This window comes from Salvelinus alpinus, chromosome 27, assembly GCF_045679555.1.
Source record: "Salvelinus alpinus chromosome 27, SLU_Salpinus.1, whole genome shotgun sequence".
Lineage (NCBI taxonomy): Eukaryota > Metazoa > Chordata > Actinopteri > Salmoniformes > Salmonidae > Salvelinus > Salvelinus alpinus.
In genome coordinates this window covers 39,667,786-39,695,326 of record NC_092112.1, presented here as the reverse complement: position 1 = coordinate 39,695,326, position 27,541 = coordinate 39,667,786, and the positions used below count along the sequence as shown (strand labels likewise).

The window sequence follows — 27,541 nt, the reverse complement described above, 5'->3', positions numbered from 1 at the left end:
CAAACCTACGACTAGGCCTAAATAGTGTCTGAAGGTCAGATCGTGGGGATTCCAATTACCGCTGTCCGTGGTGCTGAATCCCCAACAAGTGCAAGCACTTGTTTGTTTACTGTCTGCTACAATTCTTCACATGGCATTGACACCACAACACACACCATTGTTTCCTATAACAGCTTAACCCTGTGAGACCCACTGTTGCAGCTAAGCAAGATTTCTTAATACAACTCAAAAATAATGTAAAAAAATACATAGTTTATGCATCTCCTTAGACCCAGTTGTATCTTTTCAGATGAAAGTTTATTTTTTAAGCTTCATATGTAGCCTACATGTTACACTCAGGCCATTCATTTCCACAATGAGCTCAGCAAAACTCATCCAATAATGTGGCCTAATGCATCACAGTTTGGAGGTGTGTCTTGTGGAAGTCGGACGTCCCCAGAGTCTGAGTCTGCTGACCCCTCCATCTGGGGCGATGACCAGACGCACGTGACTGACCGGCCCAGACAGCGCCAGCGAGTCACATGAGTAAAAGTGCCTGTGATGGGCCTGCAGCTAGAACAGACAGAAAACAGTTCTCACCAAACTGATGTGTTTTACTGTTGCAGTTTGGAATGGTTATTACCATCACCGGTCGTAGGTTATGAGTCGTTTTGGTACTTAAGCAGTTGCATGAGGAAAAAAAGTAAGTTAGATGGACTGCTGACTTTGGCAGACGTTTCACGTCACAGAAACTTGGGCACATTAGAGAGTGAAGTGTGAAGCACAACACCTCTCACAGATGAGACAGATATTCTCCTTACATTTGCCAAGACCTGATTTAGTTATTATACATGCACATTCAATATTGTTTACCTAACTAATATGTTTTGAAACACACACTTGAATTTCTCCCCATCTGTCTGGAATATGGAAATTTAAATACTGAATTGATTAAAATGCTGAAAAAAACTTTCTGGATGAAAATGTGCTGATAAAGTCTCAGTAGGAGCGCTGATCTAGGATCAGGTCCCCCTATGCATTGTGAACTTACTAAAAGGCCAAACAGATCCTAGATCAGCACTCTAACGGGCCCAGGCATTGAAGTGAATTATAGGGATAATGGTTGACATACTTTCTGAGGCTGCAGAAGCACCCGCCATTTGTTTCCTGGATCGCTGCTCCACCTGCCACTCACATACTTCCCTTCCTCCTCGGGGGTCAGATAGCACGCTTCTATCTTGCAGGAGTCTGGGAAGTTTCCTGCGTGTTGACATCACATGACACAGTAAGAGAAACACAAAACCTCTGTCTCAGTAGTCTGTACAGTGGACTGCCGTATTTACAACAGAGGCGAACCTGTTACATTGTCATAACTAGAGAAAGGGGATACCTAGTAGTCAGTTGCACAGCTGAATGCATTTAACCGAAATATATCTTCTGCATTGAACCCAACCCCTGTGAATCAGAGAAGTGCAGTGGGCTTCCTTAATCGACATCCACGTCATCGGCGCTCGGGGAGCAGTTGTTGTTGGGGGTTAACTGCCTTGCTCAAGGGCAGAAGGACAGATTTTTCCACCTTTCGGTTACTGGCCCAACGCTCTTAATCGCTAGCCTACCTGCCCTAATCCTAACCCTAGTAACCAAGTCTTTAACAGAGACTGGAACAGACAGAATGTGTGTGCGTGCGTGTGTTACTCTACCTTTGAAGTGGTTGGTGTCTATCTCAATTTGGCTGATGACTCCGGGATGCCCCAGTCTGAGAACTGCCCACTCATAACCTGGTACCTGTAGGATGCCCTTCCCATCCACCTGCGGAACACAGTATCATGTCACCAGATGATACAACAGTGTCGTGTTCACCAAGGAGAACATGTTTTGAAATAGAGTGAAACAGGGAGGTACTACCTGAACTTGCACAAAAAGAACAGAGATTTTCTGTCGAAAACATTTCAAAAAGTTCTACTCTGAATTGTCCTAATGAACACGATCCAGTGCTATGGCATGTGCCAAACTTAGCTGAATTTATTTTGCACTGCTGATGACGGTCCCGTGTGGCTCAGTTGGTAGAGCATGGCGCTTGCAACGCCAGGGTTGTGGGTTCATTCCCCACGGGGGGACCAGGATGAATATGGATGAATATGTATGAACTTTCCAATTTGTAAGTCGCTCTGGATAAGAGCGTCTGCTAAATGACTTAAATGTAAATGTAAATGATGAAGAGCGGCAAGTAAGCATTTCACTGTACCGTTTACACTCGCTGTATCCTGTACACGTGACGAATTCATTTTGATTTTACGTTACCTGTAGGTTTTTGGGTCTGTCCAGTCGACGGGCTGTCTCCCATCCATCGCCCATGTTTGCAGATCTTCCCAAACCTACAAGGGTATGACGTTTCCCGGTCAACCCAGTCTATAGACGTGTCTCATTTTGATATGTTCTTTACCAATGGTATGCACTACCGATGAGATTCTGGACCGTTGCCAATATTGACATCGTCATTAAAACATATCACAGGACTGCCAGTAATTTCCCTGTATATATTAAGGAACACCTAACTATTCAAGACTTACACTGCTTCTTTCGACAACAACTACAAATCCCAAAGGTACATCATGAGATGGGAGTAAGATCTTTCAGCCACAAAGGCCCAACTGACTGGAATCATTTACCAAATAGATAAATCATGTGTGCACTTCATTAGTGAAAGATAGATCAACAAATGAGATGGACACAGCTGGTTGAAAGAACTCTGCCTTTGTTATATCGGTCTTTGTTATATCTGTCTGTGTTATTCAGTATTTCCAAATGAATAGTGCGAAAATAAATATTGCCCTATTTGTTTTTACTTTATATTCCAGTGCTATCTGTACTGAAGTCATTGATTCCTTAATCAGTATGATGACAGAAGCCCCATTTGAAATGTTTGCAGAATGACAGCATTGGCATACCAATCATATTCCGGGGGTGGCCAAAGTGGGCGTCGCTGTAGCCCAGACAGACCCCACCGTTGACCAGGGCCACCAGGTCCAGCTGGTCCTGTGTGGGCAGGGCAGACCAGTCTTTCTGCCCAACGCCATAGACCTTCAGTCTAGCAATCCCCCCATCTGCAACACAAGCGTAAGTAGATCCTTTATCAGGAATATTGATGAGAAATGATGTAACCAATAGCGGAGAGAGTATCTGACGTGGAGGTGTTACCTGGGTACATGTTGAGTCGTAGGTGGGTGACTCTGCTGGGGTAGGCGATTGGGAAGTAGTTATGACAGGTGTCGGAGTATCCAGGTTTCAGCTCTGTCACAGGAACAAGCTCCTCCCACGACTCAGAGTGCAACTGTCAATCAAACACAATTGATCATTGATCTTCTCCAGTGTGTGTGTGTGTGTGTGTGTACAGTGTCAGTGTAAACGGTTGTACCTTAGCAACTGCTTCAAACTGGCTCTCGGAAGCAGCCGTGCCAGTGCGGTCTCCCTCCAGGGTCAGTGCTGGGGCCTCATCTGATCAGACAGACAAAACACAGAAACATACATGACTATGCCTTTTGCCAATTGTAACTGTAGCAGTGTTGCTTCCGTCCCTCTCCTCGCCCCAACTTTGGGCTTGAACCAGGGACCCTCTGCACACGTCGGTGACAATCACGCGCGAAGCATCGTTACCTGTCGCTCCACAAGTTACAGAAAATCTGCGTTCTTACTGGACAAGTCCAGGTAGTACCTCCCTGTTTCACTCTATTTCAAAACTCCTTCAAGGTCTCAGAGCAAGTGACGTCACCGATTGAAACGCTACTAGCGCGCACCACGAACTAGCTGGTTAGTTTGCTAATGTCATGTAGAATGTGGGTCTTGCTAATTCCCACCCCGAAACAGTTATTTTCTTGTCTTGTGAAAGCAAAACGTGTTCTGTAGAATTCTGACAAACACTCCAAGAAACCAAACCAGGGTACTGAATTCCATATGTGAAAACACCCTATGGATCTTTCTAACCTATCAGGAGGTATTAGACAGATTTTTTTGCCCAATTATTGGCAAGAGCTGATCTGATTGGTCAAGACCAATTAGTGGAAACATATCAGAATTTGGCTGCCTGTGTAAACAGAGCCTGTTACAGTCATCCATACCCAGACATGCAGCCTGAACAGAGGCAGAGGGCGAGTAGTTTCCAGTAAAGAAGGACGTGTCCACATCCAGGCCATGTATGATGCCAGGTACACCCAGCTGGATGATGCACCAGTCATGACCTAGCAGAGACAGCAGACAAGATCAAGCTTCTGTATTCAGATTAGCCTACTTATGATCATTCCATTTTACCACCATTGAAATTATTCAAGTTATACCAGGTATTCTTTTCCTTCTCGTCTCCCAGCCGTCCATCCATTTTCCGTACTCGGTGAATGCAGACGCTATGAACTCTGGCGGCTCTCTCTTCCAACCACGTGCAGTGAACAAAGGGAGAGGGTGGTAGATGTGAATGGTAGTGGATCAACAGATGACAGTGGATTAGTAATGTAAGTGTGCACAGTACCTTCAAAAGATTGCTAGCTGGTGCAAACCATTCGTCTGTAGCAAAAATAACCTAAAATGACAGTGAGCACGTAAACAGATGAACATTGTCTCATATTGTGTTATTTACAGTTATCTAAATGTCAACCTTGTGTCCATGGTGTAAGACTTACTTTCCCTCCAGCTGTCTCACAGGCCAGGTTGTTAAACTGCAGAAAGTCTGGTTGACCACTGACAATTTTCACTGCTTTTCGGTCTGCCATTCTATTGGAGACTATAATTTACAATCCCTACATGTAACTCAATCCAGATTGAGGAAATAATCTTCTTATATACCTCATACAATAAGATACATCTGCTTTATATATTACAGCGTCCTGTACTTCAAGTTAAAAAGCAGTCCACAACCACGAATGAATAGATTCTTCTGGTGTCTGTTTTCATTCTGTCAATCCACCAGTGCAAAGTCCAGTGACTGGGAAGTCATTGACAGCAGTGTTAAAAAACTCAACAAACGAGATAGGTGGTGGGGGAATGGAATTTTTTGTTTTGAATACTGAATATCTGTTCAAGATTGTTGTGCTCTAGGCTTTCTTTTGTGGGAAGAAAGCGAGAGCACCGTGTACAACCACGATGGGATTATATTAAACTGGCCAGACTTGCACGGGGCTATGGTCCGTCACATGAGGGAGTCCGCACCCTGCTAAAATCGAACAGCAATCTGAACCGCTTGGTTATGATTTTAGAAAGGCAGCATGATCCGTCATTCAGAAACGTACATCTCTTTTCCATAAAATACATGTTCACATTTTCTAACTAGTTTTCATTGGGAAGGCAGATAGTGTTTTCATCAAGAGCAATCACTTTTGCACGTGAAAACAGAATCCTACTCATTACTCCACGTGCTTAACCTAGTGTCATTCTTTGTTTTGAGCTGACTTCAGCGTTGGGTAGAACCAGTCACTCCTGTCTAGGGAGGAGCAGTGTTTTATTTTATATACCAGTAAAACATTCTTCTGATGACTTTGACATTTCTTGAATGTCAACACTCGGCTCTCTTGTGAAAACGCGAGCTGCTGTCTGATGAAAAGGAACATATATAGCTAGCTAGCTCCCAGACTGAAATGAGATAAATATCTGTTTTGGAAAGAAGTTAAATATACAGAACAAAAATGCAAACGCAACATGCAACAATTTTACTGAGTTGCAGTTCATATAATGACATCAGTCAATTGAAATAAATGAATTAGACCCTAATCTATGGATTTCACATGACTGGGCAGAAGCGTGGCCATAGGTGGGTCTGGGAGGGCATACCCACTGGGAAGCCAGGCCTAGCCAATCAGAATTAGTTTTTCCCCAGGGATTTATTACAGATAGAAATACTCCCCAGTTTCATCAGCTGTCCGGGTGGCTGGTCTCAGACGATCCCGCAGGTGAAGAAGCCGGATGTGTAGGTCCTGGGCTGGCGTGGTTACACGTGGTCTGCGGTTGTGAGGCCGATTGAATGTACTGCCAAATTCTCTAAAACAACATTGGAGGCAGCTTGTGGTAGAGAAATGAACACTCAATTCTCTGGCAACAGCTCTGGTGGACATTCCTGCAGTCAGTATGCAAATTGCAATCTGTGGCATTGTGTTGTGTGACAAAACTGCACATTTTAGAGTGGCCTTTTATTGTCCCAGCACAAGGTGCACCTGTGTAATGACCATGCTGTTTAATCAGCTTCTTGATATGCCACACCTGTTAGGTGGATGCATTATCTTGGCAAAGTAGACATGCTCACTAACAGGGATGTAAACATATTTGTGCAAAACATACTGGGTTCTTTTATTTCAGATCGTGAAACATTGGTCCAACACTTTACATGTTGCGTTTATATTTCTGTTCAGTATTATGCAGTATACAATACGAATTGTCTTGATCATATAAAGGAGGTACTTCGTTGACCATTTAGACAATTTATTAAAAGCTAGCCAATGTCAACAGACTAGCCTAGTCAGCTACTGTACATGTCAATTTGTGTTTTATAAGCCATCTGTCCGTGAATACAGTTGTATGATTATGTCTCATTTCAAGTAACTAGCAGCAGGCTTAAAGAAACATTAATTCATACACTTAGCATGGAAACACATAAAAGCATGTATAAAGATGTCTGTCATGCTAGAATGGAGGTTTAAAAAACAACAGCTCCATATGCATATTAGCCAATACATTTACATTTACATTACATTTAAGTCATTTAGCAGACGCTCTTATCCAGAGCGACTTACAAATTGGTGCATTCACCTTATGATATCCAGTGGAACAACCACTTTACAATAGTGCATCTAACTCTTTTAAGGGGGGGGGTTAGAAGGATTACTTTATCCTATCCTAGGTATTCCTTAAAGAGGTGGGGTTTCAGGTGTCTCCGGAAGGTGGTGATTGACTCCGCTGACCTGGCGTCGTGAGGGAGTTTGTTCCACCATTGGGGTGCCAGAGCAGCGAACAGTTTTGACTGGGCTGAGCGGGAATACATATGGTATAGCTTGCACTTATAGCATACCTCGCTATACATCTTCTCTAAAAACAGTTGTACAATGTGCTCTGCAGTAAGATAACCAGAGTTTGAATTCTAAACCAGATGAGTTCTCAAATAGCAGCTCCCCAATACCATGGTGGACATGCATAACATTGGATGCATTGGAATATAAGGTATGGAGAATGATAAAGAGGCTATAGGATTATAGAAACAGCAGTTGGGAAATGAATGTTTCAAATACTCAATGAATGGGAGTATATTTAGGTGGTTTAAATTAATAACTTTTCTACACTAACCTTCTAAAAGTTGACGGTGCCAGAATCTCGCCAATCCATTCGTTATTCTACTATCTATGACGGTTGTGAGAAATATTTCCAATCATGTACTTTTCACGCATATAGATACGAACAAAGAACACCATCACAAATAATGTTTCACCATTTGAGTATGGAGACAAGTAACGAAGGTGTCTCGGGCAGTATTTTACGTATGTACATATATTGTAACCTACTGTGTACAAAAACAATGGGAACACCTGCTCTACTTCAATCAGTGTAGAAATCCATGCCCAGCCAAATTGAGGCTGTTCTGGGGGCAAATGGGGGTGCAACTTAATATTGTGTTCCTAATGGTTTGTAATGAGGGCAAAATAGTATCCCAACCCAGTCAACAATGTAGTTGACCGATGTAGATTTCCATTTTAGTCATTTAACAGACTCTTTTCCCAAGCAAGTTACAGGAGGAATGAGGATTAAGTGCCTTGGTCAAGGGCAAAGATTTTTCACCTAGTTGTCTTTGGCTTTCAAATCTGCAATCTTTCAGTTACTGGCCCAATGCTCTTAACTGCTTGGCTACCTAACACCCCGATGTTACTAAGACAAAACACACAAAGACAAACGGTCTCAGTGTTTATATAGTGATGGCAGGGCTAGGTGAATAGATCATGGAAGACTAAGGTGAAAAACCTTAGTAAATAAAGATGCTCAAACAAATAAGCAACTGCATCTGTAGTGGGTATTCCAACTCTAAAACGCACTAGACTAAGACAAAAACTGTGAAATGCATGTGGTCCCAATGTCTAAATAGTGACATTAGGGCTAACTCAAACTGCAGTAGGATGTTCTCCTCACAGGTGAGCGATTCAGCCCATGCTTGGTGAATAGCACTTGGTTGATCTCTGGGAGCAGGACACAGGAGAGATGAACAGATAATGCGAGACAAAAGTGAGAATGAATAAATAAATCACAGCAAAGGAATGTAGTTTGTAAGCTAGAAAATGAAACACCCTGACAGATTTGCAGGGTGGGCTGCAAACATCCTAATCCTATTGATAGGATTCATGTGGCATTCGTCAGTATGAATGACGTTTGTGGGTCCTGCTTTTGACGATTAGATTTACACTTGTCCTATACATGTTTGTAGTCTTAAATTACTTAGAATAACCTTAAAAGCTAAATCTCTCCTTGTCCCAGAATGACAAGATAGCTCGTGATAAAGCCATCTGTTCATGCTAGCTAGCAACAGATCTTGTTGCAACCACAGTAGCTAGCTACATTAAAAGGTTGCCGTGTTCAGTTGTCATTTCACAGCTTGGAATGATGGTATCACATATTACAAATAAATACCTTATTTGATAGCAGTTTGTCGGATGGAGATCCCTCTCGATGTTACCAGCTGTCTACTTACTACCCAAGATGCTGATAATGTGATTGGTGATGGTGATCAGAGATTCTACACAATTTGATTGGTTCAGTTTAAACTTGGCAGCAATTACCTGTCCAGCTAGCGAACATAAGTATTTTTGAATACACGTGCAAGAGTTGACATTGCCAAATGGAAATTTGTTGAGTAGCAATACACAATATGTAAAAACCAGCTCCTCCCTCGACAGCGATCTTTCTCACCAACTAAAGCAGATGGCTTGCTACGGCCCACCACCAGAATACATTGACAAATAGATTACTAGTCAATTTCATTCTGCATCAGTCAATGTGCAAAACAAAATGGAATACTATCATTGCATGGCGTTACAAAAGCAAGTCTGAACAAACCCTCTTAGCAGTTGTTAGATGTCAATTATCAAAGCTGCTCCAAGTGTACAGTTAATTTGAGATAATGGTCCTACTGTTTTGGTTATCAAGTTCCTTCTGTCAGAAAGGACATCCATCTTGAACATGTATGGACTAGCATGACTAACCCCCTCAGCCCCAGAGAACAGAGCCATGTTAACAGTAAACACATTTATTTTGTCATCTGCACTTTACAGTTGGAATTCAGGGAACTCAAAAACAACATCTTTGCCTGTTAGCTTCTTGTAGACGCCAGAGAAGGTCTCAACCTAGAAAATAGAAGAGCAACCACTGGTTAACCACTGCATAGACTTAACATTTATAGGTCATAATGATTTTGTACAAAACACTAAAACCTGAGACGTCAAAAAAAAAGTTGTACACTGCATGGTTTAGCCCCCCAGTCATGGCCCAAAGGGCTCTGGGAAGATGTAGGAATATACAGAACGCCGTCCTCACCAGCCCAAGGGCCAGGGACAAAGCTTGCTCTCCAACGTCGTGGAACGGGACTGTACGTCACAGCACTGTGAAGTGCTACGCTCCCATACGCCACAAGGACAGAGCCATGCGAGAGCAACCTCACAGGATGTCCACGTTGGGGTTAAGTTGGGTGAACTAGCAAACTGCTACACGACACTCACTTTGTGTTCAACGTTGTTCTGCTGAGCCTTGTCAAGGTGGACCTTGATGAGCCGGCTGCTGTCCAGTTTCACGCGGATCCTCTTGCCAACAATTTCACTGGGGAAGACCAGGTCTTCAAGAATGGCGTCATGCACAGCTGTCAGAGTACGGCTGGAGAAATAAATCACAACTTGCATTAGACATATGGCAAATTAAAAAATGCAATCCTTACAAAAACAAATTCTCCCACCACAAGTCTCATTTAAAATGAAAGGAAGATTCTTTATACATGTATTGGAAAGAGCAAGTCAATCTGAACGCTATGCAGGTGTCTCGAAATCACATCCCTGGAGACAAGCAGAGTCTGCTTTAGATAACGCAAGGTAATACGAGGGAACGTTGATTTTGCATCATACGGTTAAGTCTTCAGTTCATCTGGTAACCGTATCGATTTATTAAAAATCCCATTCGAAGTTTCAAGTTGTCACATGCTGAAGTAGAGAAGCGCCTTTCTCGCGAGCTCTTTCCCAACGACGCAGTAACAAATAACCAGTAAGCAAGCTATATACTGGGTACGTTTCAGGGTCAGTGCCAATACCATATTTACAATGTGCAGGTTTACTGGAGTGGTAGAAAGCATATACAACATGTTAGTAAAATTGTACACTGCATGGTTTAGCCACCCAGTCATGGCCCAAAGGGCTCTGGGAAGATGTAGGAATATACAGAACACCGTCCTCACCAGCCCGTAGGCCGGGGACAAAGCTTGCTCTCCAACGTCGTGGAACGGGACTGTACGTCACAGCACTGTGAAGCGCTACGCTCCCATACGCCACAAGGACAGAGCCATGCGAGAGCAACCTCACAGGATGTCCACGTTGGGTCCCAAAATGGCGAGCAATTATGGCAGCACCAGATATGGCAGAAACGAGTTGAAGCTCTAAACTAGTACCCATTCACACCAACTTTACAGCCATTTAATTGTCTCTTCCAAACAGTATGTAGTCATGCACATGCAGGTATGATAATGTAACTTACCTCCTGGGACGCTTCTGCTTATTCTTGATACGGCTTTTCCTGGTTGGTTTGGGCAGGATTCTCCTCTGCAAGTTTAATGAAAATATTAAGGATTACCAATTTACATAGGCAGACTTTAAAAGCCCAAGAAGCATGCTTGATAACTAATGTACACTGCATGGTTTAGCCCCCCAGTCATGGCCCAAAGGGCTCTGGGAAGATGTAGGAATATACAGAACACCGTCCTCACCAGCCCGTAGGCCGGGGACAAAGCTTGCTCTCCAACGTCGTGGAACGGGACTGTACGTCACAGCACTGTGAAGCGCTACGCTCCCATACGCCACAAGGACAGAGCCATGTGAGAGCAACCTCACAGGATGTCCACGTTGATATTAATGTTACAATCACAGCATGTACACTACACAACCAAAAGTATGTGGACACCTGCGTGTCAAACATCTCACTCCAAACTCATGAGCATTAATATGGACTTTGTCCCCTCCTTGCTACTATAAACAGCCTCCACTCTACTGGGAAGGCTTTCCACTAGAGAACATTGCTCGGCGATCCCGTCCTGTGAAATGTGTGGCCTACCACTTTGCGGCTGATCCGCTGTTGCTCCTAGACGTTTCCACTTCACTTACAGTTGACCGGGGCAGCTTTAGCAGGGCAGACATTTTACAAACAGACTTGTTGGAAAGGTGGCATTCTATGACAGTACCACATTTAAAGTCACTGAGCTCTTCAGTAAGGCCATTCTACTGCCAATGTTTGTCTTTGGAGATTGCATGGAGGTGTGCTCAATTTTATACACCTGTCAGCAATCGGTGTGGCTGAAATATCCAAATCCACTCATTTGAAGGGGTGTCCACATACTTTGTGTGTACATATATCAGTAAACAGTCTTCTCAAAAAGGAACCCATTCTGTTAGCTTGGTTCACAGTAACAGCTATGCAAACTGCCCCTGCAACTCAGAAAACAGGACCGCTGCATTCTTACCTGTGCAACTCAGAAAACAAGACCGCTGCATTCTTACCTGTGCAACTCAGAAAACAAGACCGCTGCATTCTTACCTGTGCAACGAAGACGACATGTTTGCCGCTGAACTTCTTTTCCAGCTCTCTCACCAGTCGCACCTGGATTTTCTGGAAAGATTTCAGCTGGGGCACGGGGACAAAGATGATGATGGCTTTCCTGCTACCACCAACTTCAATTTCCTGAGGGAGAGGAAAAGATTTGTTTGAACTTACGGAGGCAAGTACAAACACTTTAGTAGATCGTTTTTTTTTTAGCTGTCTGGATGAAAAAGTATACACTGCATGGTTTAGCCCCCCAGTCACGGCCCAAAGGGCTCTGGGAAGATGTAGGAATATACAGAACACCGTCCTCACCAGCCCGATGGCCGGGGACAAAGCTTGCTCTCCAACGTCGTGGAACGGGACTGTACGTCACAGCACTGAAATGCTACGCTCCCATACGCCACAAGGACAGAGCCATGTGAGAGCAACCTCACAGGATGTCCACGTTGGGGTTTAACTCAAATAATAACCCAACACAGCTCTTCTTCCTAGGCATCAGAAACTCTTTCCACATTTAAATAAACCTTCATCTTCAGTTATCCAAAAAGGGCTGAGTAAACAGTCAGAAATAAGCTAAGTACAACACATGCTCCATGTACCTTTGCAGCAGTGATGTTCAGCTCCCTCAGCTGAGCCTTCATGTCTGAGTTCATCTCCAGCTCGAGAAGAGCCTAGAAAGGCAGACATTTTGAATACTGCAAACAGCATTAGCCAAGTGACTAAGTTAAAGAAGTTGTTTAAATTAGCCATACATGCATTAACTAACAGATTGGCCATTGGTTACCTGGGAAATGCCAGACTCGAACTCATCTGGCTTTTCGCCATTGGGCTTGACGATTTTGGCGCTGGTACTGAACATGGCCTATGTTTCTGGAAAACAAGACAGACAAGAAAACCATTTGAGCATATTGTACATCTTTGGACATAATTGAATGTTTCAGATGAACCTAAACAGCAGCAAAGTGGTCCATGCTGAACGCCAACACCATACATACATGCAGTTACTAAGTTAACTAGTTAGTGTAACGATAGCCAAACTACTATCACCCAGCTAAGGTTGATCAAACGAAGTCGACACTGGTTGGTTCCACTCTACACATTCAACCATATGATCTCGCAAACAACCGAGCAAATAATTTCATTGAATCAATCTTACTTAGGGTCGCATGTCCCCAAGCAAAATTGCTGGCTAGTCAGCGTTAGCCGGCTAGCAGCGTCTTTCAACCCATGTTCCTTATCAAATGGCTAACTTTAGTTAGCAGCTAAGAGCAGGGAACACAGTACTCAAACATACACCATATTTCAAGTCTACAAATCTGACAGGCCACTAAACAAAAGGTAAAATACTAAGCTACGAGGTTAAACAACGGACTCGTCGATTGACTACAAGCAATTGTTCTAGGAACACATGGGCCTCAAACCGCGCCAGTACCAGTCCTTCCTTCCATGTCATTCACGTTAAGTCTATCCTGAAACCCTTCATAATTCATTACACACCGGCCATCCAAAAGCTGAAATATTACAATCTAACGCATCAAACGTCTTACATGCACTCTGATATAAAAAACAGGGGATTTGATGCACATGTACTACATTTTGAAAAGAAATTCCGATTAGTGAGAGCATTATCATAACCAACCTCAGTCAACAACGGCCAGGGAAGAGGCCGGAATCTCGCGAGAGGTAGCTAGAAGTACATCGTGCTAGGGAGTCATGGGATTGCGGAAGTAGCTATGATTTTGAAGACTTTTATCTCCCCCCAGCAGATAGTGTATTTCGAAAGCAAAAGTAATTAATTAATGCGAATACATAGGCAAAGGAGAAGCATAAGTACGTCATGTTACAATGTTTGGCTAGCTAACTTTTATATGTTTATATGTTGACATTACGCTTGTCACACAGAAATAACATATTTGCTTGTCAGATAGCAGCTAGCCTAACGTTAGCTAGTCAGCCAAATATGTTTGTTGGGTTAACTAGCATGCTATCTGCACTGTTTACATGCCTGTACTAGTTCCAATGACAACTAGCTAATCGTTTCCCTAGCATTTCAACACATAGAAAGTTAGTTTGTTCACATTGCTCAAGTTAAGTTAAGTGCAATGACCGGTGCCTCCACTTTCAAGTAATTGCTGGTCTAAGTGATGTTCAGATTGACTGGTCTGTATAGTATAGTACGCAGGGCAGTCTGCAATGGCACAGAGGACATCGTGAAAGGCAAATTCTTCTACGCTGTGAGGAAAGGATTCAAACCTGGCGTTTACAAAACTTGGTGAGTTGTGGTGTAGTTGGCTAGCTAGCTAATTGCAGCTGTAGTGTGTCTTTGCAGCTGTAGTGTGTCTTAACTCCTTGACATTTATATGATCATTTCTAGTCTAATTTATTTTCATAGAATTGCATGTGTTTACTTTTTTTTAGGGATGAATGTAAGAGCCAAGTTGACAAGTTCCCATATGCCAGCTACAAGAAGTTTGCAGCAGAAAAGGATGCCTGGGCATTTGTCAGAAGCCTAGCAACATCGATAACGCCAGACGTGTCAGAGGGTAGATACAGTAGATGGCTATGGTCTTTCTCTATAGGTCGCTATACTGAAATGGCAATACGATGGGTGCTGATGTTACTGGCTCTAGGAATGGGCAGCACGTCTAATCATTAGACAACTACTGCACCATTAAGGCATGGCAAAATCAGACTTGCACTCAGACCACAATATTATCTTTTAGGAGCCAGCTATGAGGCAACACTCCCTAGAAGAGCACCCCCGGAGGCCCGTGAGTACATACCCATTGGTCAGAAGAGGCACTATGATCACATAGACGAGGAGGAGATGTCCCCTGCCAAACAGAGTCAATACAGCAGCCCATCTTCAAAAAGCTCTGATGGATTCACCTACATTGGTACAGACATTCTCAGTGTGTTGTTAATGTTGCAGATTGAAATGGTCACTGTCAATGTTTTTTGGGGTGAATAAAGGGGGAGGAAACAAAGTGTTGTCTTTTCCTCCAGGTGATGCAGTGGTGGTGTACACAGATGGTTGCTGTTCAGGCAATGGGAAGGCCGGGGCCCGAGCTGGCATCGGAGTGTACTGGGGACGTGACCATCCTCTGTGAGTTGATTCAGGCCTGTAGGAAATTATACTTTGAGAGCTTGACACAATAGAGTCCAGAAGTGTTCATGTTGACTGTCTTTATTGTAGGAATGTAGCTGAACCACTGGATGGAAGACAGACCAACCAGAGAGCCGAATTACAGGCAAGTACTGTGTTAATGTCATATTTGCTTTAATTGTTATTATTTTCGACTCATTGAATTGCCACAGTTCCCTTTAGATTGTAACCAACCCCACGAGATGTAATCTCACGTTTTGCTTCTAAATAACAGGCAGCATGTAAAGCCTTGGAGCAGGCCAAAGAGATGAACATCAAGAAGTTGGTGCTTTATACAGACAGCAAGTTCACCATAAACGGTACATATGTGCTGCTTACAACACTCTACCAACACTATCAGCAAGGGCCTGACTAAATGTGGCATGGCATCATGTAATGCCTACTGTGACCATTGGATGAGAAATCCAGAGGTCCCTCCCCTCTGACCTTCTCTTCCAACGGGTTTTGAGAAGGAGGCGAGGTGTATGCAATTAAGAAAAAGCATATGTCGGTGTTTTTTTTCCATCAGGTGTCACCAGCTGGGTGAAGAACTGGAAGCTGAACAACTGGAGGCTCAACTCTGGTGGCTCCGTCATCAACAAAGAGGACTTTGAAAAACTTGACATGCTGAATGAAGAGCTGGAGGTTGTATGGGTAAATATCAATGTTGCTCTACATATTTTCACTTCAGAGATTCAGTACGCAAGTGTTTTGAGTTTCAGACTAGAACAGTGGTTCCCAAACTAGGGGTCACGACCCCATGAGGGGTCACCTGATTTGAAGATGTGATGGCAGGAGAAACTCCCAAAAGCCTAGTGAAATATTTTAATAATAAAAAAATATATACTAATGTTTGTACCCCCATCTCAAAAACATTTGTGGTTAACAAAAAAAAATAACTTCACGAAATACATTTATTTTGAAATGTATTTGTTCAAAGTATTTCTAAAGGAAGTCGTATGTCCTTAGTTCATTCAATACTTTACCAAATATTCCAGTTTCTATATCGGTCTTCTTTGGGATTGGTTTGGCGGATTGCATTCCTACTTTAAGGTGCATACACCGCCACATGATGTACTGTATGAGACCAGTCACAGCCTACATATATTAAATTCTCTTCATTATTCCTGTTCCTTAAAAGGAACAAAATAGCACCACCAACTAACCCTACAGTATATACCACCATTTCATAAAAATCACCACCCCATTAACTTCTGCAGTAAAATCTTACATACCCAGGTACTCCTCTGCAGCTGCCACCTGCTAATTAAAAACCCACTACCCGATTCCAATACTTTGACCATATCTGCTCCTGCACCATGCAAACGTCCTGGGAGGACAGGACACCTACACACTAACTCTTCTGAAGTCAGATCTCTTATACCAAAATACTTCTCTGCTATTTTTTCTATTTTCTGTGATTTATGTTAAGTTTCTGCAATACAGTTGGTAACCATTGCTATGAACACTCAGAAGCCAACCTTACTGAAGCATAAATCACTCATTGCCCTATTCCTCTGCTCTGACACAAATCTACTACAAATCCTCTCAGGATCCCTCACCCTTGACCCCTCACCCCATCCTCCTCTACTTTCTTCACTGCCTCAGCAAACGACACCTTCTGCTCTACTCTGACTCTGGCCACTTCATCCTGCCTCTCTCGCACCGGACACCTTCGATCCCCAGCAACATGGGCACCCCTGCAGTTGACACACACAACTTTATCCACCGAAGCTACACAATCCTCTCTCCCATACCCTCCTGCACACTTCCCACATCGTGGAATCTCCCTCCTACACACTGCTGTAATATGACCATAAACGTTGTACCTCAAACAGTGCAGTGGATTCTGCACAAGACCTCTAACAGTATAACTGATATATCCTAACATGACTTTGTCTGGTAGAGACTGACTCAAAGACTGACAGTGACAGTTTCACCACACTCCCCACCGGGTCTGCGTCTTCCGATGTAAAATCCTTGAGTCCCAAAAACGTTTCTGCCGCAGCCACAGTAATGTCCAGTTTCTTCGACTTCTTTGAGACTTGTGCTGTATAGTTTATAACTGTGGCAATGAACGCAACCAAATCCACCTTTTTAACACACATGGTATCTTTTGTCTGACAGCAAACATTTACTACAGTCTGTGGTGTATCCTCTACCATCTCTTCACTAGCATCACTAGTGTTCTCAATTCTTTTAATCACTTCCGCATAGGAGATTCGATTGACAGTTCTAACTTTTGCCACCTCAATCTCCTTCACCCTTACCGGGCACTCCAGGAACTCAGGATCATGATCCCCACCACAATTGCAACACCATCGTCCTTCTACACACCGTTCTTCAGTATATTCTGTTCGTCTGCACACACTTGAAACATGGCCAAATCCTTTAAAATTCTTACACTGCAGTGGTTTGAAAACGAAAGCTCTTACGCCGTATCTTACATAACCAAGCTTCACATGGGTAGGTATTTACTCTTTATCAAAAAACAACACGACCGACAGACTTACTTCTTTTTCTCCATTCGCCCAGAGGGTCAGACGCCAGAAACTAACCACACCAGGAATTATTTTCAGGTACTCAACCTGAACATCTGTCGTCACCCCTGAGATGACTCCTTTGACGGTTGTGCTACTCCAAAGTTCAAAACACAAAACTTCTGTTGTCCGGATTCTTTTGAGCCCCACTGCAATCTTCCTCAGTTATTCAGAAATACAATGAATCAAAATAAGACCACTCCTGGTCACTCGGACTCCACTTTTCCAAGCGCATACCTCACCATTTGACACCTCAAACGGGTTTTCCACATGCATCCTTACTGAACAACCGCATCCCAACAAGAAACGATTCATTATCATTAACACACGTATCCTCTACTCAAATATTTAGACAATTTCCTTTTTGTTCTAGTTTTCAATGCTACTGTTGTCCATTCAGAATATTCGTCTTCACCAAATGTACTCGACGCGCTTAATTCCAACTCAATATCCACTTCCTCCGTCTTCCTGTTCACCTCCGAACCTCCCCTCTGTTCTTTTTAAAGTTGTTTAAGCGTTAGAAGTCCAGCTCTCATACGTCCCTGTAAGGATGAAGGGGTCCACCGTAGCTAGGATCAGGGCCGCCCAGCAAGTCTCCTATATGGCGTCAGTGAAAAATCGCTGAAGGTGTGAGTAGAGAGGAGATGGCAGTGGATGTCCCACAGTCTGCAGTGAATGCCTTGCAGGAGAAGGATCCCGACACACTAATAGTGAAGGTGGACTTTGTTGCGTTTTATAGCGCAAGTGATGAATTGCACTAGTCAAACTAATAAAAAAATCTAAGAAGCTAGACATCTAAGAAGCTAGACATGTGAAGGCGGCATAGATTTCTGGATCTCCAGGACTTTACAGCCAAAGTGTTACAGGGAGTACTGAATGAAGAGGTCTCCCCCCTCCCAGGTTCCTGAACCTGTGTAGGGATCTGAATAGACATTTAAATCTGATTGAAGGAGTACAGTTTTTTAATTTTATTCAGCGTAGTAGCGTGAATTTGGTTAGTGTTTTTGGTATTTAGTATGAATTTGTTCATTGGGGTCTTTTTTACTACCCCGTACAGTAGGTGGCGACCTACTATGAGTGTAGTCTGCCAATAAACCTTGAAGAAGAAGCTCTTTTGCATCAACCAATGAGAGTGCCTTAAATTGGCTTGAAAAGGCTGGCCTACACTTGACTGTTGCATTTGGATCCTTCCATGGTGAAAGGCTACTGCCTCTACGCTGCTTCAAAATATCTTTTTTTTTTTGAGACCATCCTCGGCTAGTTCTTCGGTGGCTAGTACATTAAGTGAGCAGTGGCGAGTATTAATGGGCGCCAAGGGAAGCCAGCCCCCCCCCAAAAAAAAAAACCCCCAACATAAAACAATGTATCTTTCGTCTCTGCGTTTCATAATTTCACTTCAATTTGCAAAAGGCTGAATGTATCTCACAGGAGAAAGCATCCGAGCGAGTGAAACAGCGCCCCTCTTCAACGGAAGCCAGCTTGGATTTGGCGTCTGTCCTATCGAATAGGTCATTAACAGAAACAACTTGAATTGTTGCATCTCCTGTTGTTGTTGTCCTCCGGTGGCTAGCTAGCTAAAATGTGTCTCTTTCCTAAATTAGCTATGGATGGAGATAGAGATTTGGACTTGTGGTTTTACTAAATTCTCCGTACTGGCCAATGATTATAACGCCGATTCTGATCCAACCATTAATTCATACATTGTGGTGCCCCTGGCCTGAGAGGATCAACGTGCAATATGTACAGTAGATGGATGTAGAAGGCTAATGTTAACTAGCTAACGTTGCCCATGAATGGAAGTTAGGCAAGCAAGCAGGTAGCCTAGGACAACAAAATAAAAACGTGGTACTACATGACAGAGTGATAGACTGTTTCGTCAGCATGAAAGAGAGCAGGATGGCATTGGCGTTTCTCTACAAGTAGGATGAGTCAACATGTTTTTCTACTTGCACGCTCTCAAACAGAAATCAGAACCATGATTTTATTTTATTTAAATGTCATATTTAACATTTTGTTTGGACTACATTGTTTTTGGTATCTTTTAGTTGTCACTGTGTTAGACTAAGCATAGGGGATTTATATTGTTGTAGTGCTGAAGTTGAAATGGTGGAGGTAGCTCCTGTTTTCTTTGCGACTTATGGTAACTCTCTGGTTCTAAATCAATAGTTGTTTAGTGGTCCGAAAATGTCAGAAACATCAACTTTGCTAAACCATGCTGTAAGTCATGTAACTGTCTGTTACATGCAATATGCGTCGTGGACTTCACCGGACAGAGGTGGCTCTCCGGTTTTGTGATAAAACAAAAGGTGTGGTTGATTTTTATTCTGCCATTGTCGTCTTATTGTCTCGGCCTTTAGGCACATAGATCACGGTCACAAGGCATGTGAATTTACAGCAAACAACGCAGTTATCACAATACAGTGTAGGTTGTAATATTACTTTTGGCGGGGGGGGGGTGATTTTGTTTTGTTTTTGTTTTACCCACACGCCACTCTGACTCAAAGGGAACACCCTGAAATCTGAGTGTTAAAGCTCATGGTATCCTTCGCCAGCTCATATCTATGTGAAGCAGGATTCAGGGCTTTTGTCTGCATCCGATCCAAACACTGAAGGATGAGACAGCAGTGACGAGGTGTGCGTTGTCGACCACGCGCCCCGTGACTGTTGAGAACCTCCCCAGGACATGCGTGTATACCCATCTCATCAGTGGTGAGGGAACCCCTGCACTTTGGGAACCCCTGCACTAGAACGTTCAGTCATGGATGATGCACAACTGAAATGACTAACAGTCCCCCTTTGCCTCTGACTATCTTCTCTCTCTTCTTTCTCCAGTTGCACATCCCGGGCCACGCTGGGTACCTAGGAAACGAGGAGGCCGACAGGCTGTCCAGAGCGGGAGCAGCGAAACACTTAGATTAGCCAAAGGAAGATCATCTCATTTACTGCTCCTGGGCAGTTCATTCAACATTTTGGATTATGGTTTTGAATGGAATATGGGAATGATTATATTGTCTGTTCTGTTGGGCTTCCATGTTCTAAATGTTCTGAAATAACATGTCTTGTTTGACATCTTTATGGTTATTTGTGCTTGTACCGTATGAACATTTCTTAATATTCCAAAATCATTCCATTCTGATTGATGAAACGGTTCTGTAACCACTGTGTAATGTACACTTCAGACAGTAGATGGAGCTCTAGCTCATTGAAACAAATCCAATACCTCGGAATAGGACTGGCTCTCTAAATTACATTCCATACTAGGTTCCTCTGTGGAAAGAGGATTCCTCACATAGAAGATGGATTTCTCTGGTTTCTATGTGAGACGTGTGAGACGTGCTGCATGCTTTAAGATAATCGGCACTTATGACATTTGTGTGTGTGATCTAAGGATTATTTGTCTTGCTCAAAACCCGTCTGTTACTAGGGCTAGTGGTCACATTAACGTTTCCCTATTCTAAAGAAAAACAACACACCATTCAAAGATCATCTGTTCATGTATGCTCTGACAACAAATGATCTTGGTGATATTCTCTTTGACTACTTGGTGCACAATTCCATCTTCTCCACTTTACTCAGTCAGCTCTTGGCAGATACTACTTAGTCTTTCAGTACGTGTCTCATCCATTCAGTAAGCTGGTGTCTAGACAGTGGGCCTATACGTGTGTGAGGAAAAATAATGACAGCTCTAGCTGAGAGAGAAATCTCCATATAGCCTTTCCCCTCTGTGAGGTTGGTGATTGTAGAAAACCAGAGCATCAGGAATGAGTGTGCCTGTCTCTGACCTTAGCTGGCTGGCTTCTCCACGGCACGCTCCCGGCTTGTCTGGAGATGTGAGGTCCTGCCTGGGGCTGGGTGTTGGAGATACTGCGGCTGCAGTCGGAGGTCGATGCGAGACGGGGTGGAGAGGGGTCACGGCGCTTCACATCAGACTGAAGCTCGTTAGGGCTTCGTCTCAACACATTTGCTCCATCAGCAAATATGCTGCTCAGGCATTCATCTGTTTGACACCGTCTCTTCTATTTGGCTCTTGTGGCTAACTAGCTCTTGTCGCCTAGTTGTTAGTTTCGCTTGCCAAGCTCAGGGCAGGTCAGTCACGGCGGATGACCGAAGAGACTTCTGCGTTGGTTACTGTCAAGAGCACTGGGTGTTGTCTGCATGAGTAACTCACAATAAAATCTAGATTTGAAGATGGTATTCTATCAGGGTGTTGACTGCCACAGTGAAAGACATTGCAAATCCCTGTGGTTATACAGATAATCCATTTGAATCTGTTCTTGTTTTTGGTATAATATTGAGTTCTCTGTGTGTGGCTTGAGGATAAGTATCTAACGCTATTCATCCATGTGAGATGCAGGGGAGGAGTAGTGGACTGAATCCTGAGTCCTAGTCGTTACCACACATCTGGTGCCGACGCAGTTCAGAGACCGCTGGCAGCTGACTCTTGTCATGTGCATTAGAAGATGTGTGGAGAATGATTCTCTCCTAACGAATCCAGCAGTTGTGTGTGTGTGTGTGTTTTACGGTGGTGACGGTGGGAAACATCAAGGGAAGCCACTCTTGGTGAAAGGCAGAGGGAGTCACAATCAAACAAAGCGGCACCTCGGAACAGAACTGACATCTGTTTCCATGACAGCTGTCTGGATCAGCCTAACTAACTCCTGCCTTAGAACTAATGTGACCGTTTGATTTCGCAGTGAAAAGAAAGTCATTCTGTCAGCAGTACTCACTCAGTATTGTTTGGCTTCCACGAATCCAGAGGTAGTCGAACAACAAGTTAGTTTTTATCATCTCAACAGGGTGAGCTAATGTCTTTCAACCTGCTGTCGTCATTGGACATTAATTGGAGGTGGGGAAATAAGGGAGCAACATGAAGGGAATAGGAGGTGAACAATGTTGAGAGAGACTCTTCATAAGCAAGAGAGGAAAGGAAAGGGGAGAAGAAATGAATGTGCACATGCAAAGAAACTTGAAGCTAAAGTCATTGAAAAGTATGAGCGGATGAATCTCGCTACCCACTGTGCCACAGGAGGTTTTACTTCATCAGCCTCATTAGTATATCTCTGTCCCTCTCTACCGGCATTCAGTCTCTCCCACCGTCCCTCTGTTTCTGTCTCCCGGCCTGTCATGCTGTCTCTCTCTCCCACCGTCCCTCTGTTTCTGTCTCCCATTCTCTCATGCTGTCTCTCTCTCTCCCACCGTCCCTCAGCAACCAACTCCTCTCCTCCCCTTCTTACCTCCATCCCCTCCTCCCACACGTCTTCCTCCTTCCTCTCGCCTCCTCCTCCTCCCCTCTCTGGTAAGGGTCGGGCAGAACTGGCAGACAAGCATCCAGGCCCTGTCTTGGCATGGTGCCCCTGGAGTAGAGCCTGTGAGGCTGGGTTACTGTAGGCAGTAGCCAGGCCCAGTGTGGTCACCTCAGAGCCTGACAGCTCACTCCCAGAGACATGCACCGCTGGCAGAGGGGGGAGGGCAGCGCCAGCCTGCTGTCTGCATGTGAGCCATACCCACAGAGGGTGCTTGACAAGGTGAGAGGCTGGCACTGCGGTACTCTGCAGCTGCTCCTCTCAAGGCTGCCTCCAGACCCCCCCCCAGACCCCCCCCCCCCCCCCGGAACACACCTGCTCAGGAAGAGGAACACTCCTAACTCATCCTGTAGCTTGTCGAAAATTGCAGGTATCAGATGGGGTTTTGTGTCCATCTGAGAATAGCAGACAGGTGGTTTAGCCCAGTTTCTTACTCTCTGTAGATTAGACGTATCGAACAATTACAGCAAGTCTTCACTTTCTACCATGTAATTACACAAGATCCATAAACAGTAACAGAGTTTTCTCCACTCGAGCTAGGAAAACTCCACACTGGTAAACTGTCAGTGTGTGTCTTAGTCCCGCTGTTCATCCCATAGCTTGATGAGGAGTCTGAGAACAAGGCATTAGCTTGTGCCAGCATAGAGACATTTTTAAGTCTCTCTTCGCCACAGAGGCTGCTTGGGATGAAAAGCTCCAGTGTGTGCCTGTGGAAACAGAACGGCCTTGAAGTTTTACTGTCCCCTGCTGGCTTGTATAAAAACATCTACACAGACACGCCGCAGTAAGAAATAACTATTTTGAGAGTATTATGACTGAGTTTTACCTGGACACAGTCTAGCATACTAAGGCAGCAAAGTTTGGGCTAGAATTGTTAAAATTGTAGTTTTATCACAGATAGAGGACACATTGTGAACAGGGGTGTCTTTGTAATGTTCAGGTCTGAGGCAGTTGGACTGGCAAGGTTACTGAAACATTAGAACATTGGGATCAGTGCTTTGTGCAGAATGTGTAAATTGACTTCAGGGTCACAATAACATTTCTTTAGATTAAAAGGGCAGTTATGTGATTTTCCTTTTTTTGATATTTCCACACTATGAGATCGAAATAACACTGACATTGTGAAAATGATGCCCTTTCTGTATAGGAGCTTTTTGAAACAAATGCCTGGAAATTCAGTCACTTCAGGTGGTATGAAACTTTTGTCCCACATCATGATGTCACAATGTGATCTGTTTATAATAGACCAATGTCTGTTCATCTGGCTAAGGATGGTCAAAAGCCCACCCCCTATCAGCCAATCAGGGCGGTGCATGTAAACATCTTAAAATGTGTTTCATAATGCCCACACAATCAGACCAAGCAATTCAAGGGCCAAAGGAAGTTCAGGGAAATAAATGATAAAAAATATTAAATAAACACACACTGATTTATTAGACATGCAGTGATGAGTTAAAACATAAAATTACAAAGACTGCTTGGGTTCAGCTTATTATTTTCCTTTTGTTGGTTTCTTATGTTGAATCAGAGAGAAAGATAGCATTATGATATGTTATGTAACTATCAAATGCAACCTTCATGTTGCCTTGGAGATATGTTGTACTGCCAGCATGCAACTGTGTCAATGGAACTGTGTTTGTACCAATCTTGTCTTTCTCTTTGAGAATGCTATAAACTACATTATTTATAGAACATTGTCTTACAGAGCCTGTTGCAATTGTAGGAGGTTTGTTGATAATATGTACTCAGGAGAACATGCATCAAGTGCAACAGTAGGGCACTAATGGCGATGATCTGTGCGCCTGTCTGGCATGTAATGACTTTGTCATGTCTGGGAAGAGCCATCTATCTGTGGACCAGCTGAGGGTATGTCTGTCAGCCCCCTCTCCTCCTATACTGTACCCTTCATCATGGTCCTGCAGCTTTCAGCACTCCTTCCAGAGAACAAAACAGGGGGAGTATCAGCCGTCCAGGGTAATAAAAAGAGAGGAGAAAAAAGACACAGAAAGAGAGGATGGGGGGGGGGGGGACAAATGGTCCCATTAAAGTCAGCAGCTGCTTGCTTGCCTGTGTTCGAGCCGGTCCAGTCGGCCCTGCCGTCCCGTAATGATGCCAAGGTCAGGCGGGCCGCGCGGCGCGCCGCTGCAGTGCCATCCATCACCCGCCAGGGCTCTAATTATCCTGCAGATCCCTAACCAAGCGTGAGATGTCATTACGCAGATGGGAGCTCCTCTCGCTTTCTCTGGTCGTGTTTGTGTGTGTGTGTGGGGGGGGGGGGTGTTTGTGACAGGAGGAGGAGGACAGGGCTGTCACCCAGCTCTCGGTACATCCAGTGCCTCGGAATTGTCATTAGACGGGGCAATGTAGCTCAAAATAGCAAAACAAAAAGCTGCATTCTCAGAACATAATGATTCAATATTTCTGTGCTGCACTACTACACAAAGCTGATGTCGACAAGCTTAGCCAGACCAGCAGAGCATCACAATGATTGTAGGACAAGCCCGGGTCCATAATCCTAGACTTTTCCCCTCCATATCTCATGGCAGCGTTTATTCTTCTCAGCACCAGAAAGATAACACCCCCAAAAAACGATTTGTTGCTGTGAAAACATTGCATTGAGTAAGTCAGAAAAATCTTCGTTATGCTTCTCTCACGGAGGCTAAAGAAAGAGATTTAATTGCTGCTATCAGCTTTTGAACCTAGGTTACCCTCACGCCCCAGGCTTTCCCTGTGCAGCACCTAGAGCACATATTTCATCGTAATGAGAGGTGAATTCAGGGAAGAAACTGTGGGGTGCAGGAACCCAACTGAGAAGAACTGTGTTAGGGGGGAGGGGGGCGTGACAGGAAGGAGAGAGGAGATGGAGAAGACAGACTGAGGGAAAGATGTGAGAGACCCAGGGAAATGAGTGAGGCACTGAAAGAGAGAGAGAGAGAGGGGCAATAAGAAGTGAGAAGAAATCGGAGCGGCGCTAGGAAAACCTGTGAGGAAGTAGATGAGAAAAGAACAGACAGGATAGAATAAGAGGAGCAGGAATGAGTGACACAAAGAGAAAAGACAAGCAGAGGTGAGAAGAGACTTGTGCAAGAGGGAATGTTTGAGGAGGGTGAGGAGACAGTAGGTCATAAGAGAGGGTGAGGTCATAGGGGGTAGAGACTGGAAAGAGGAAGGGGTTGTTGATAGGAGAGGAGAGGGCTTTTTGTCATATTGGCTGCAATAGTACTCACCTCTCCTGTATTCACTGTAGCGTTAGACAGACATGGGAGTTGCTCCATAGTTCCCCCTGCCTGATAATCCAGTCTATGGCACGCAACACCCATTTCTATTAGATGTTATTGGGATTCAGTGAGCGGCTTCCCTCTCTCTCTCTTTCTCTCACACACACGTTCGGTCTCAATCTGGGGTGTTAAAATGTTGGTCAGACATCACACACATGAGGTTTAGCAGCAATACAGCACGCCCAGACAGAAAGAGAGTGTTTTAAGAAGGTCATACCAGGGATGATTTTAATATTTGATTTTTGAATTTTAAGTATAATATTGTTATTATTTTTGATGAGGATGATGATGAAAAAGAAAATTGGCCCTTACTGCTATTAGCCCATACACACACATTAAATAACAGATTAACTATATGGAGCAACAGATAATCCCCCCCAAAAATCTAAAGGAAGTGTCTGTCTTATATCTGAGAGACATAAGAAAGATTGGTCCCATGTTTCATGAGCTGAAATAAAAGATTCCAGATTATTTTCCATAGGCACAAAAAGTGTTTCACATTTTGTGCACAAATTTGTTTACATCCCTGTTAGTGAGCATTTCTCCTTTGCCAATATCATCCATCCACCTGATAATATCGACGTATACACTGATTCAGTGAGGGAGTTTATAAGGAAGTGTATAGGAGATGTTGTACCCACTGTGACTATTCAAACCTACCCTAACCAGAAACCGTGGATAGACGGCGGAATTCGTGCAAAACTGAAAGCATGAACCACCACATTTAACCATGGAAAGGTGACTGGGAATATGGTTGAATACTAACAGTGTAGTCTTTCCCTCCGCGAGGCAATCAAACAGGCAACATGTCAGTATAGAGACGAAGTGGAGTCGCAATTCAACAGCTCAGACACGAGATGTATGTGGCAGGGTCTACAGACAATCACGGACTACAAACGGAAAACCAGCCACGTCACGGACACCGACGTGTTGCTTCGAGACAAACTAAGCAGCTTCTTTGCCCACTTTGAGGATAATACAGTGTCACCGACGCGGCCCTCTACCAAGGACTGTGGGCTCTCCTTCTCCGTGGCCGATGTGAGTAAGACATTTAAACGTGTTAACCCTCGCAAGGCAGCCGGCCCAGACGGCATCCCTAGCCGCGTCCTCAGAGCATGCGCAGACCAGCTGACTGGTGTGTTTACGGACATATTCAATCTCTCCCTATCCCAGTCTGCTGTCCCCACATGCTTCAAGATGACAACCATTGTTCCTGTTCCCAAGAAAGCTAAGGTAACTGAACTAAATGACTATTGCCCCGTAGCACTCACTTCTGTCATCATGAAGTGCTTTGAGAGACTAGTCAAGGATCATATCACCTCCACTTTACCTGTCACCCTAGACCCACTTCTATTTGCTTACCGCCCCAATAGGTCGACAGACGATGCAATCGCAATCACACTGCACACTGCCCTATCCCATCTGGACAAGAGTAATACCTATGTAAAATGTAAAAATGCTGTTTATTGACTAGCTCAGCATTCAACA

At 44.0% G+C, this 27,541-nt stretch overlaps 3 protein-coding genes and 4 non-coding genes across 11 annotated transcripts; 1 reads left to right on the top strand and 6 right to left on the bottom strand.

Moving 5' to 3' along the window:
- Window positions 1-278: 278 nt before the first annotated feature.
- On the bottom strand, window positions 279-4,953 carry allc (allantoicase). The gene is made up of 11 exons (XM_071370642.1): window positions 4,650-4,953; window positions 4,499-4,549; window positions 4,311-4,398; window positions 4,095-4,214; window positions 3,395-3,474; window positions 3,178-3,310; window positions 2,928-3,083; window positions 2,281-2,354; window positions 1,680-1,788; window positions 1,112-1,239; window positions 279-552 (listed from the first exon to the last, which is right to left on the bottom strand). Exons 1-11 carry the CDS (start codon window positions 4,737-4,739, stop codon window positions 397-399), a joined length of 1,185 nt encoding a protein of 394 aa, XP_071226743.1. The 5' UTR covers window positions 4,740-4,953; the 3' UTR covers window positions 279-396.
- Window positions 4,954-9,225: 4,272 nt separating this feature from the next.
- rps7 (ribosomal protein S7) lies at window positions 9,226-26,966 on the bottom strand. 5 transcript variants are annotated; one of them, XM_071370648.1, is made up of 7 exons: window positions 26,931-26,966; window positions 12,572-12,734; window positions 12,387-12,458; window positions 11,782-11,925; window positions 10,729-10,793; window positions 9,711-9,861; window positions 9,226-9,338 (listed from the first exon to the last, which is right to left on the bottom strand). In XM_071370648.1, exons 2-7 carry the CDS (start codon window positions 12,644-12,646, stop codon window positions 9,261-9,263), a joined length of 585 nt encoding a protein of 194 aa, XP_071226749.1. In that variant the 5' UTR covers window positions 12,647-12,734; window positions 26,931-26,966; the 3' UTR covers window positions 9,226-9,260. The 5 variants fall into 5 exon arrangements, with proteins under 5 accessions (XP_071226749.1, XP_071226750.1, XP_071226746.1 ...); XM_071370649.1 differs by having other exon boundaries at window positions 12,572-12,703; XM_071370645.1 differs by lacking the exon at window positions 26,931-26,966 and adding an exon at window positions 13,427-13,985 and having other exon boundaries at window positions 12,572-12,657.
- On the bottom strand, window positions 9,444-9,668 carry LOC139556810 (small nucleolar RNA SNORA73 family). The gene has a single exon (XR_011671283.1). It is a non-coding gene; the product is annotated as a small nucleolar RNA SNORA73 family (small nucleolar RNA).
- LOC139556704 (small nucleolar RNA SNORA73 family) lies at window positions 10,348-10,572 on the bottom strand. The gene has a single exon (XR_011671183.1). It is a non-coding gene; the product is annotated as a small nucleolar RNA SNORA73 family (small nucleolar RNA).
- On the bottom strand, window positions 10,873-11,097 carry LOC139556693 (small nucleolar RNA SNORA73 family). The gene has a single exon (XR_011671172.1). It is a non-coding gene; the product is annotated as a small nucleolar RNA SNORA73 family (small nucleolar RNA).
- LOC139556821 (small nucleolar RNA SNORA73 family) lies at window positions 12,015-12,237 on the bottom strand. The gene has a single exon (XR_011671294.1). It is a non-coding gene; the product is annotated as a small nucleolar RNA SNORA73 family (small nucleolar RNA).
- LOC139556556 (ribonuclease H1-like) lies at window positions 13,920-21,666 on the top strand. Its single transcript, XM_071370644.1, has 8 exons — window positions 13,920-14,059; window positions 14,206-14,330; window positions 14,511-14,684; window positions 14,794-14,893; window positions 14,984-15,042; window positions 15,172-15,252; window positions 15,462-15,586; window positions 20,305-21,666. The coding sequence occupies exons 1-8, from the start codon at window positions 13,932-13,934 to the stop codon at window positions 20,389-20,391; spliced, it is 879 nt and encodes a 292-aa protein (XP_071226745.1). The 5' UTR covers window positions 13,920-13,931; the 3' UTR covers window positions 20,392-21,666.
- Window positions 26,967-27,541: the final 575 nt, after the last annotated feature.

Bases quoted from the DNA above. Each gene is read 5' to 3' on its own strand.
- allc (XM_071370642.1), bottom strand. From the start codon at position 4,739: ATGGCAGACCGAAAAGCAGTGAAAATTGTCAGTGGTCAACCAGACTTT. The intron at 3,311-3,394 runs GTACAACCGTTT...TTTGATTGACAG, and splicing joins AGTTTGAAGCAGTTGCTAAG to TTGCACTCTGAGTCGTGGGA. The intron at 2,355-2,927 runs GTATGCCAATGC...ATACCCTTGTAG, and splicing joins CCACCCCCGGAATATGATTG to GTTTGGGAAGATCTGCAAAC.
- rps7 (XM_071370648.1), bottom strand. From the start codon at position 12,646: ATGTTCAGTACCAGCGCCAAAATCGTCAAGCCCAATGGCGAAAAGCCA. The intron at 12,459-12,571 runs GTAACCAATGGC...CTGCCTTTCTAG, and splicing joins TCGAGTCTGGCATTTCCCAG to GCTCTTCTCGAGCTGGAGAT. The intron at 11,926-12,386 runs GTACATGGAGCA...CCTCTCCCTCAG, and splicing joins TGAACATCACTGCTGCAAAG to GAAATTGAAGTTGGTGGTAG.
- LOC139556556 (XM_071370644.1), top strand. From the start codon at position 13,932: ATGTTCAGATTGACTGGTCTGTATAGTATAGTACGCAGGGCAGTCTGC. The intron at 14,894-14,983 runs GTGAGTTGATTC...TCTTTATTGTAG, and splicing joins TGGGGACGTGACCATCCTCT to GAATGTAGCTGAACCACTGG. The intron at 15,587-20,304 runs GTAAATATCAAT...TTCTTTCTCCAG, and splicing joins AAGAGCTGGAGGTTGTATGG to TTGCACATCCCGGGCCACGC.